The sequence below is a fragment of the Otolemur garnettii genome, unplaced genomic scaffold (assembly GCF_000181295.1).
Source record: "Otolemur garnettii isolate 467f Iridium unplaced genomic scaffold, OtoGar3 scaffold00104, whole genome shotgun sequence".
Lineage (NCBI taxonomy): Eukaryota > Metazoa > Chordata > Mammalia > Primates > Galagidae > Otolemur > Otolemur garnettii.
Window position 1 is genome coordinate 3,904,322 of NW_003852499.1, and position 11,981 is coordinate 3,916,302.

Below are 11,981 nucleotides of genomic sequence, written 5' to 3' on the forward strand. Positions count from 1 at the left end.
AATGGCATTTGAGACACAGCCTTCCCCAGGAAGCTGGAGACGAGGCATCCAGATTTCCTCCACTTTCCCCAGCAGATACGCTCTGTGAACCCCACACCAAAGTCACCATAAACACACACACTTGGACACACTGTCCCCCATTCTCTCCCACTCTGAGCAGTGCTGGGGGTAGAAGCCCATTCCAGTTACAAAAACGGGTGCCCACATCAGGCCCTCTGAGGCTCACTGGCGATCAGTCTGGCCCCAGTTCCCCACGGTGTGCTGTATTTCCCACACTTGCGTGGTGCAGGTCTGGAGCACGGGCTCATAGCTGCCAGCAGAGGTCTTCTTGATCTCCAGACACCGTTTGGTGGCCCTGTTTATGAAAGCCCTTCCCTGGATGAGGAGAGAGACAGAATCAAGGTGTTGAAATGTCCTAGCAGCGTATCCCTCCCTATACTTATTCTCCCTGCTATGACTCCCCCCCTCCACATGCTCGAGGGATCCCTCCATCATCTGCAAGTCATCCAGGGGAGGAAAGAGAACACAGCGTGGGATTAGGTCACCCGGTGCTTCCTCACACAGTTCCACGGTGCCCTAACCAGATAGCGATAGGACGCCAGCTTCGAGGGATGCCCTCAGGCTCTCCCGGGATAGAAGTGTCAGGTCAGTGCTGATCACACAACATTAGGGCATCTTGGAGAGCTGTGGGCCTTCTTGACTTGGCCCTCTGACCCACGTCCTCACCTGAGCCCCGCCTTGTGTTCCTCTCCCTTCTCTATTGCAGGCGGGAAGCAGAGTGACATTCAGGAGTTTCAGTCTATTTTTGCCACTGCTCTGGGGCGGCTCTTTGCTTCTCCTGTCATGGGGGCTGCCCCCAGGTTTATGTCTGGGAACATTTGGGGCTTTAGTTCTACAAGAGCCAGGGTTGAATCCCTGCTCTCCACACACAAACGGTGTGACCTTTGTCAAATATCTAATCTCTCCCAGTCTCAATTTCCTCATCTATAAAATGGGTTTAGGGTGAATATTAAAGTTAAAAGGGGTTAATATTGATTGAGCATCTTGTACCTGGCACATGAAACGTGTGCAATGGTGTTAGTTCCTGTCTGCCACAATCTGCTCTGAAGGGGGTGCAGGGAGGAAGGGCCGTCCTTCCCCGGTTCCCGTGTGCCCCTCCCAGCCCCACACCCAGCACCTTCCTCCTGATCTCCATGTCTCAACAACTGACCATCCTGCCATCTGTCCACACTGCCCCCTCTCTGGCCGGGTCTCCACTCCCAGCCCTCTCCCTCCCCACATCCTGCCTCACCCTGGGCAGGAATCGCTCATGAGCTCTACATTCCTGGCTCGGGTTGTGTCCCCTTCATCCACTGCCCTCTGCTCTCCCCCTCAGAGTGCACAACTGCCCTGATGTCTGGTGAGAAGCCCTGACCTCGTTGTCCCCCTTCAGATAGACTGCCACCAGCCCTCACTCCTGCAGGTCTCTGCTCCCTTCTCAGCACCACCTCCCTGCCTCTCATCTCTCCTAATCACAAATCACCCCCACAAGCCCAGCTCCTCCAAAGGCGCCTACCCCTCCTCCTGGCCCCTCCACTCCTGTGTCCTCAGGCACCCATCCAGCATCAGTCTTCCGGGGCAACTCCAGAATTTCACTGCCGCAGGCACCTCCACCCCAGTAGCTCCTCTCTCTGGGCCCCTGTTTCCAGACCACAGTGCACTCTGGACAGCAGCCCTGCCCAGGCAGACCTGGCTCACAGACGCAGTGCAGCAGCCTGGCCTCGGGGCTTGGCTTCCTCCTCAGGGTTATGCTTCCAGGCTTTCTCAGCACACACTGTCCCCAGGTCCCCAACCCTCGAGGCTCACATTAACTCAATGTTAAGAGGCCCATACTTCCAGTCCCTCTAGCCCCTCACCTGAAGGCCATGGGCAATCTTGAGGACACTGCCTCCCTGACCATCTCAACTGCCAGCAGCCCCCTCTCTGCTCTGAGCGCTGGCCATCCCCGGGGTTGGGGGTGGGGGGGGTCTTCCTGTCTACTAGCCTTCTTTTATTTCTCTCCCTTGGCAGACTCCTTTTCTACTACTTTAGATACATCCAAATGTCAGAATATTAGAAGGACCAAAAAAATGAAAAATTACATTAAAAACACCCAGACATTCGCTCTTACCATCCTTTCGACTAACACTCACTGTTTCTCTCCCTTCCAGAATCAAATTCCCAAGCAGCAAAGCAAAAACACACAGTGGTTCCAATTCCATGCTTCAGTCCTGGGCATTTACTACTCTGTGTGACCTTGGGCAAATTATTTGAGTTCTGAGTGCCTTCGTTACTTCACAGGTGAGACAGCGCTAATGATATCTCTCTTAGAAGACCCAGACTCATAGGGACTAAATTAGGTAATGTTTACCCTAATGCCTGGCCCATAATATGTGCTCAGTAACTCTTGGTCACTATAATTCATTGTGACTTTTTACACAAAGCTGATGGCCTATTTTCTATTTTCTCTCCATTTCTGGGCTAGAAATGCTATCACAGTATTTCTTACATCCTCTAGTTTATCTACCACTGTGTTCACCTAGGTCTTACACAGTTTTATCTTTGCTTTTATTTTGGGATGTTGCCTGTCAAGAGTTTTTTTTTTTTTTTTTTTTTTTTGAGACACAGTCTCACCATGTCACCCCTTTTACAGTGCCCTGGACTCACAGCTCATACCAACCTCAAACTCTTGGGCTTAAGCAGTTCTCTTGCCTCAGCCTCCCAAGTAGCTGGGAACAGGTGCCCACCGCAACACCCAGCTTTTTTTGTTGTTGTAGTCATCATTGTTGTTTAGCAGGCCCAGGCCAGGTTTGAACCCACCAGCCCTAGTGTATGTGGCCAGCACTCTAACTGCTGAGCTATAGGTTCCAAGAGTGTCAAGAGTTTTTTAAAAATTTCTGTCTTTGTTTCTTTTTTACTTCTACAAAAGGAATGTAAACTTATTTTTTTAACTTGGAAAATGTATCTATAAAAAAATTAAAAGCACTCATAATGGGATAACACTGTCTATATGGTTTTTATATCTTGCTTCTTTGTACAGATATAATACTATATGCATATGTATTTTCCCATTTTAATATTGTTTACCTGTTTTTAAAAATTATCTATTTTGGCTCGGTACCTGTAGCACAATGGTTATGGTGCCAGCCTCATACACCAGAGGCTGGAGGGTTTGAAACTGACCCAGGCCTGCTAAATAACAATTACAATTGCAACCAAAAATAGCCAGGCATTGTAGTGGGTGCCTGTAGTCCCAGTTACTTGGAAGGCTGAGGCAAGAGAATCACTTAAGCCCAAGAATTGGAGGTTGCTGTGAGCTGAAATGTCACAGTACTCTACTAAGGGTGACAAAGGAAGACTCTGTGTCAAAAAATATATGTATATTATCTATTTTTTTTAAATTTCAGGTTAATGTGAGGGTACAACCAACCAGGTCACAATATTTGAGTTTCTTAGGTAGAGTCCCTCTTATAGTTGTGTCCTACACCCCAAAGTTGTGCCATACACCCCTACATTGTGCTTATTAAGTGGGAGCACTCTAATCCCTCCTCCTCTTCCCTCCTCACTTCATTCCCCCTCCCCCCCCAACTTGAATTGAAATGAGTTATTCTCCTCTGTCCCATTTCAATCCTTTAAAATACATTTTCTCATAATATCATTTGAATGGCTATATAATATTCAGTTCAAGGGATGAGCGAAATCTCCTTTACTGTTGGACAGCTCATGTTTCCTGATGTCTTGCTGTGAACAATATTAAGGTATTTTCTACATTAATCTTGGCTTACATTCTATACTATTCCTTAAGTTAAGATACTGTCTGAAAAGAGAATTAGTGCCTTAAAAAGGCACTAATATGTAATTTGAGTTCTGATTAATGTCAGGCTTTTCCTAAATATGGGCAAGTTGCTTCTGAAACTGGGCCACCTTCCATGACCCCAAGAACGGGTACGAGCCCCTCTCCCTGTCCCTTCCTCTGAACTGTTGAAGGCTGACTACAAGCGTTCTCCTTCTCTCTACTTCCGCTGGAGAGCCTTTGTTTTGTTAGCTATCACTCCATCTGGAAGATAACCTTCCCCAAATTCCCTTTTATTTCAGCGGCATCACTCCTCTCAACGCTGTGCTCCTCATCTCCAAGTCCACACTTCTCAAAATGCCTCTCTCTCGGCACGGGGTTCCCTCTCAAGTCCCTGGGGCTGGCTCTCTTGCAGTCCCCAGAGGTCATAACATCCTCAGGTTCACTCTGGATCACCCAAAATCACAGAATCAGGGGATTGGAAGAAAATAAAGAGATTATCTACTCTCCTCTCCTTTTCAATTTTGAAACATATCTTTTATAAGTTTTTAGTAGAATAAATTTGTAAATTGTATTTATAAAGTAAATAGAGCAAAAGAGGGCCCCAATGTTGGATCACATAACATTTTTCATATCTGAAAAAAATTTGGTCCTAACAGATAGATAAGAAAGGATTAGGTAGAATAAATCAATTCAATACTAGCTTAACATCAGGTAATACACCTTGAACTACATGCTGACTTTTTTTTTTTTTTTTTAGGCAGAGTCTCACTATGTCGCCCTGGTAGAGTGCTGTGGGATCACAGCTCACAGCAAACTCAAACTCTTGATCTTAAGAGATTCTCTTGCCTCAGTGTCCCAAGTTGCTGGGACTACAGGCGCCCACCACAATGCCTGTCTACTTTTTTAATTATAGTTGTCACTGTTGTTTAGCAGGCCTGGACTGAGTTCGAACCTGCTTGCTGCAGTGTATGTGGCTGGCGCCGTAACTACTGAGCTACTAGTGCTGAACCTATATGCTGACTTTCCCCTTTAACTTTTAGAGTTCTTGCTATGGTGGCCATAAGAAGGGACTCAGCCTGGACATCTGTGGGGTAGGTGAAATTTCCCTAGATGTCCTGCAGTCCACATCTCACACCCAGCCAAAATCTGTCTTCGAGCAGCAGCCTGTCAGCTGAGAAGGCAATCTTGCAAAATTCTCTTTGCAAGACAACCTTCAAAATGTTTGGAATGCATAATTATTTCTTTAGAATAAGTAGCATAGACTTGATGCCTGTAGCTCAGCAGCTACGGCGCCAGCCATATACATCAGAGCTGGTGGGTTCGAATCCAGACCGGGCCTGCCAAACACCGACAACTACAAACAAACAAACAAAAATAGTCAGGCGTCGTGGTGGCCGCCTGTAGTCCCAGCTACTTGGGAGGCTGAGGCAAGAGAATCGTTTAAACCCAAGAGTTTGAGGTTGCTATGAGCTATAATGCCACAGCACTCTACCCAGGGCGACAGCTTAAGACTGTCTCCAAAAAAAAAAAAAAAAAAGAATAAGTAGCATATTTAATCCCCCAGGAGAGCTAGGATAACATATAGATGTTAAAGAGATCAAACACATGGTATTTGCTAAAGATTCTATGTGTATTTACTATTTTTAAGTACTTATTGTGTTAAAGAAAAGTTAACATCTTACAGCTTAAATTTATGATACCAAATTTAAAATGTTTAATTGAGTAATTAAATTTGTGACTTTATGTTGAAATTTTACTGAATTTGCAAACACTTTTGAAACAGTTAAGTGAAACTAAGAATTACTAAATTTGGTCTCAGTGCCTGTAGTTCAGCAGCTAAGGCACCAGCCACATTCACATACACCAGCCCAGGCCTGCCAAACAATGACAATTATAACAAAAAAATATCCAGGCATTGTGGCTGGCGCCTATAGTCTCAGCTAATTGGGAGGCTGAGGCAAGAGAATCGCTTAAGCCCAACACTTTGAGGTGGCTATGAGCAGTGATGCCACAGCACTCTACCAAGGGTGACATAGTGAGACTCTGTCTTTAAAAAGGAAAAACAAAAGGATTATTAAATTTAAGTCAGATAACTGATATTCTCAAGAAAGAAAATTTAATGTATTAAATTTATAAATGCCACCCATAATGCTCAAGGGAATTTAATTCATTCAATTGTAAAAATCCTCTATAAAAGTGATTGTCAAAATGTGCTAGGCTTTGAGATAAAATAATAAGATTTATAAGCAGAACTTAAAAACTTAAAGAAAAACAAAGATTTTTTCAATTTATGACTTAAAGTAAATATTAATTTTTTAAAACAAAGTAAACTGGTAGTAGTATTTTTTCCACACAAAAGAAACCATTAAGGACATCAAAACCTCACATTTAATACACGAGGCCTGCCAGACCCCAACAGTGCTCTGCAGAATGACTCCCGTTGACAGAGAACTCACTAGCAGGCGGTGCCGCCCATTCTCCTGTAGGACAGCTGAAGCTGTGAAGCTGGTAGAAAGTCCTCCCCCCGCTCCTTGCATGAAGTCAAACTCTGACTCCTGACATGGGTCTCAGCTCTATTCCCTGTGACACCACCTCCAGGTTCACCTCTCCAAGCCCATAGGGTACCTCCGGGTCTGCCAGTCTTTCTTCTGCAATCACTCCTTGAGAGCTGCAGGTGTGGCGCTAGAGAAAACAGCAAGCACACCCAGGCCCTGCCCTCCCACTCGCAGCCCAGTGATAGAAAGAAGCCAGGGAGCGGGCAATTGCAAGAGGTGGTGGGCGAGTGGAGGGCTTCAGATGGGACCCTGAGAAGACCTGGAGGAACCATCCCTCCTACTCGGGTGTGTCATGGAGAGCTTCCTGAAGGAGGCAGCATCTAAGGCCAGAGGAATGCTTTGTAGTTGGCCTGGTGAAGAGGTAGGAGGAGGGGATAGCACCGGCCTGCCGAGGGGCCTCGGGTAAGAAGGAGCATGGCCTCTCATTGAATCGCATAGTTCATACCACTGGAGCTTAAAGCAAGGAGACAGGGGCTGGGAAGATGTTACCCTCTTCCTTCTCATCAATACTGTCTGGTTCAGGGAGGCTAACCTAGCACGCAAAAACCTTCTGAAATCATAAGCAAGATTTTGCACATAGTATACATATATGTTCTAGAGAGAGAGTCCACAGCTAGCGGCAAATTCTTAAAGCAGTCATTAGCTTTAAAATGTTAGGAACTGCTGAGCTAGAATGTCCATGTCTCCTAAAAAGTGGCACCTGAACCTAACACAGGACCAGCGTCAGGGACACAGTCACAGACAGAGCTGCGCTGCCCTCCGCCAGAACATCCCAGGCCTACCAAAGTCGCTTGAGAACACTCAAGCTATTGGAGGAGCCCTATCCATGTAAATTCACATGTAGACTGTGGTCTGAGGTCCTTCTGTCCTTGTGACATACATTCTGCCAGATGCCCTCCACCCTGTTCTTGGTCACTCGTTGAATTTAAAGGCAGGACTTTTATATGAGACCCTGTCCGATTTCAGCCCAGTGCACCACACTCTCTGCGGACCATTAACAATCACACGAACCATGAGGCTGACATGCAGCAAAGGCTCCTCTGTGCCAGGCACCACGCTCCATGCTCACACGCACGGACTACCATCATACCCCCAACCAACAGGCCCATAAAGGAGATATTATTATCTCCATTGTGTAAATGAGGAAACTGAGCTTCAGAGAGGGGAAGGAGCTCGCTAAATGTGAGTGAGCTAGGATTTCAGAATGTAAAATGCAAATTAAAAATCTCAGGGACCCAATATTCATTATACCACAAAGGAAGAACTGAGCCCAAGAACTGAGTCACACAAGCACTGCCACTGCCTCCCCCAGTGAGGCACAGGAGTCCTCTTTTAAGAAGTGAAGGGGTTTAGAAAATGGCTACACAGGGTTTTGGGTGAACAGGTTACGGGAGGGAGGGAGAAAGGAAACCCATTCTCCTGGCAAGGTGGTCTCCTTATGCAGGTACGCCTCACGATCACAGCCCTCAGGGAAATATTTTTTTTCAGGCCTTTAAGGATGTCACTCTCAGCAAGCCTGTCCCCAATCAAACAGGCAGGGCCTGGCTGCATTTCACAGAGATTCTCTACAAACCTCTCCCCAGCCTCCCCACCTACACAGCCTTATAGCATTTTTCCCGTTTGCTGGCAGCCATCGCAAAATACATCAAATAAATGTATTTGTAGGTAAAATAGTTCTTATTTCCTTCAGCCCTAAAGAACACCTTAAGACATACAGTCCTTATAAAAGGAGTGCATGTCAGTTATAACCTTAAAACTGTAGCCTCAATCATCTCCTAAATATCAATTACAAGTTTATCTCCACCGATGCAAACCAAGGAAGAGATATAATCACTCATCTCCCCAAGCTGAGAAGATACAACATTGACTTTTTTTTTTTTTTTTTTTTGAGACAGAGTCTTACTTTGTCACCCTCAGTAGAATGCCGTAGGGTCACAGCTCACAGTGACCTCAAAGCCTTGGGCTCAAGCGATTTTCTTATCTCAGCAGCTGGGAGCAGGTGCCACCACACCTGGCTATTTTTTGAGATGAGGTCTCACTCTGGCTTAGGCTGGTCTTGAACCCATGAGCTCAGGCAATCCACCCGCCTCGGCCTCCCAGAGTGTTAGGATCACAGGCGTGAGCCACCGTGCCCGGCCACAACACTAACTATTTCTTCTAACCCCTTTTAGGACCCGTTCATCTTATCTTATGCAGATTCACTGAGAACCAAATAGAACTTCACAAGAAAACTATCAACTACCTTAATACGCCTCAGTGGAGTAGAACTGTCATGTTCAGTCACCTATCATTCAAGTTGTCAAGCCCCAGCTCTCCACTATTAAACTATAACAAACTCCAGTATTTCTTCTTTCTAATCTTATTCAGACTGTTTCATACCCAGTTGCCTTTTTCTGGTCTGTTCCCTACATGCTGCCACAAAAATTAATTTTCCTGAAAACTGTCAAATCAAGTCTGAACCTCTCATCGTATTTGGGAAGATACTTTCTCCTTTAAAAAATGTGCAACTCACCGGTTTAAAATCCCAGTATATGTGCAGTCCCTTTTTCACTGCCTTGGAACAAGGCTCTAGAGAGGGCTCCTCCCCGCTGCCAGGGTCTGTCAGGCAGCGATCGTCAGCGTTTGCCTCTGCAATCAGCGGTCCCATGTAGAGCTCCCCAGTCAGGAGATAGTAGACCTGCTAAAAGAACAAGGAACCAGCCACAGGCACAGTCAGGGTTGGGAGGTGGGAGGTGGAGAAGGGGAAGGGATTTGGCCTTACAGAGGTCATGAAGACCACTCTTGGGTCCCCGAGACACTCAGTCACACAGGAGGAACTGTCCTAGGCATCAAAGAGTCACCTCTGCTTCCCACCCCCCCACACACCTCCCTGTTGATTCCCGGGAAGACAGCAGGGGGCACTTAGCCTGCTTGCTTCCCTACAAGGACTATAACACAAGGCTTGCACGGATGAGGGAGCTTGTCTTGGAAATCAAAACACAACTGAACTTCAAAAGTTGTCACTGTTGGCGGCGCCTGTAATGCAGTGGGGGGGATGCCAGCCACATACCATCAAGGCTGGTGGTTCAAACCCAGCCTGGGCCAGCTAAAACAACAATGACAACTGCAACAAAAAAAGTAGTGGGGCATTGTGGTGGGCACCTGTAGTCCCAGCTATTTGGGAGACTGAGGCAAGTGAATGGCTTAAGCCCAAGAGTTTGCTGTGAGCTGTGATGCCCGTACTCTATCCAGCGTGACAGCTTGAAACTGTCTCATAAAAAAAGTTGTCACTTTTAGCCCCAGCTATGGGGCTGTGGTAAGTAAACCTCTTCTTTTCTTTTCTTTCCTTTTTGTCTTTTTTGTTCGTTTTGTTTTGTTTTTGTTTTTGTTTTCTGATACAAAGTCTCACTCTATCACCCTGGATATAGTGCCATGGCCTCATAGCTCACAGCAACCTCAAACTCCTGGGTTTGAGCCATCCTCTTGCCTCAGCCTCTCAAGTAGCTGGGACTATAGGCACCCACTACAACACCCAGCTATTTTTAGAGATGGGGCCTTCCTTTTACTCAGGCTGGTCTCAAACTCCTGAGCTCAAGCAATCCACCCTCCTTGGCCTTCAGAGTGCTAGGATTACAGGTGTGAGCCACCACACCCAGCCAGGAAACCTTTCAGGGTCCTGATCTGCCTCTACCTTGCTCAGTGAGCTTGGACAAGGAGATCGTTTATATGTCCCAGGTTTGCATCTACGTGGAAATGATATCTATTGTTCATACCTCAAAAGGTGCCCGTAAGGGCAGCCAGGTAAGACAATAGGTGTGAATATTCTCAGTAACAAATAAGTGCCCTGGCTGTGGCCTCCACTTGGTGCCAGAGCTTTTCCATCCCTTGGAGGAACTTCTGTGCAGCCTCTGTCTTCTCTACAGGAGAAGCACAGGTGGCTTCCTGTCCACTTTGTGGGGCATAGAGGGAAAAGTAGAAGGGATGGGAGGTGAATGTCAAAAATATTACCACAGCGAATGAATGCTACAGAGCCTGAGCTTTCCACCTATCCTTCCTGTACCCGAACCAGAACTATCTCCCCATGACTTCTAGAACAAACGAGGAAGTGCTCAGTGACCCGCACTGTCTGGGTTTCAGGCTTCTCCGTCGCCCAAGCCGCTGAGCTCCTGCCTCCGCATCCTCTAACACCGAGTAAGAAGGGCAGAGGGTACCAGGGGCTGAGCCATCAGAGACTCGGCCTGTCAGGACAGGGAAGAACGTGGAAGGTACCTGTGGACTGAACGCATGACAGTTATACATGATGGGGGTGTTGCCTGGAACAGGTCCCATATCAAGGCAGACATTTTTATCCAATGAGTTTTTCATCTGAAGGGAAAAAACACACAACACTGTTGGAAAGAACCAGAGAGAGAGGGCCCTGTGCCTCCCCAGGGCCTGCGTTTTCCCCAGTACACCACGGCAACCAAGAAACCCCAACCAACAGGAACAAAGACTGGTCCCATGGCAGGCCTTTACTAAGCACTGGGAGACAGACAAATGCTGAAGTGAGGCCACTTTGGGACCCACCTCCCGGGAACCCCACACCGCAACCCATTACCTCACTTACAGGGAAGGGGCGCCCCTGCAGAGCTCCGATGGGCAAGGCCAGACACTCAGATTGGTTAACCAATGGTGAGGGTCAGGACAAGGGCTGCAGTTTGCAGAGACTAAAAGCAGAGCAAAGGAAGAAAGGCCAGAGCTGGGAAGCAGATGAAAGGAAGCAGAGGGTCCAAGGGCAGAGAGCAGGGAAGGAGGGTGGGAGAAGAGGGGTCTTGGGTTGGGCGGGTTCGGGAAACTCTCAGCTGGGCAGTCCTGTGACTTGGGTTCCCTTGTCTTTTGCAGTCAAGCATTTGAAATCTAAAATGCAATTTCATAATACATACTGTCCCATAGCCCACGATGCTGCGGATTGGTGTCAGGAGTGGATAAACATTTTTCAGGTACCAGTCAAAAGTTTTACATTTCAGCTTCTCCCGGAGGGCCATTCTGGAAGAAATGTCTCCATAATCGATTCCAGAGTTCTGCAAACGAAACAAGTATTGCTGTGCCCTGAGCCATGAAGCCTCTTTGACTCTATCAATGGGTATGGACCATATAGATGTGGGCTGAGTGCCTTTCTCATGGCCTGCGAGGTAAGACTGACGTTTTACATTGCCAGGGAAAGTGGAGAAACCTTGAACTGTAGAAACCTCTGCTGGTTTCAAAGGTATTTGCAAGGACTGCAAGTGGGGTCACTTGGGTTTACTTTTCATCACAGCAAGCTGATGCAGACATTTGAGATATTTGTGTCAATAAGGCACAAAACTCTCTTCATGGTAACCAAAAAAGACTCTCAAAAGGGAATATTCTAGTGCCAAGATTTGGAGCTTAAAAGAGATTTATAGAAGTAGTATTTGTGGAGAATCTAAGTGAAAATATACTAAAAAGTCTAAATTTAGAAGGAAATGCAGACATCGCTTGTGTATTTGCCCTCTTCCCAGAATTTTCCTTTGAGGTTTGTCTCAGATCATCCCTTCTAGAAGTTCATTGATTTAGGGACAATTCCCTTGGGAATTGTGCTTGGGACAGTCACATCACAATGACTCTGTTGAGAT

General features: G+C 46.7%; 1 protein-coding gene across 1 annotated transcript in view; it reads right to left on the reverse strand.

Annotated features, from left to right (window-relative positions):
* Nucleotides 1–222: 222 nt before the first annotated feature.
* Nucleotides 223–11,981, reverse strand: part of GALNT8 (polypeptide N-acetylgalactosaminyltransferase 8) — a 45,125-nt gene continuing 33,366 nt past the window's right edge. Inside the window, exons 8-11 of the mRNA XM_012809304.1 lie at nt 11,271–11,408; nt 10,618–10,713; nt 8,882–9,049; nt 223–375 (exon numbers count right to left, since the gene is read on the reverse strand). Coding sequence (XP_012664758.1) covers nt 223–375; nt 8,882–9,049; nt 10,618–10,713; nt 11,271–11,408 — 555 coding nt within the window. The remainder of the gene's footprint in view (nt 376–8,881; nt 9,050–10,617; nt 10,714–11,270; nt 11,409–11,981) is intronic.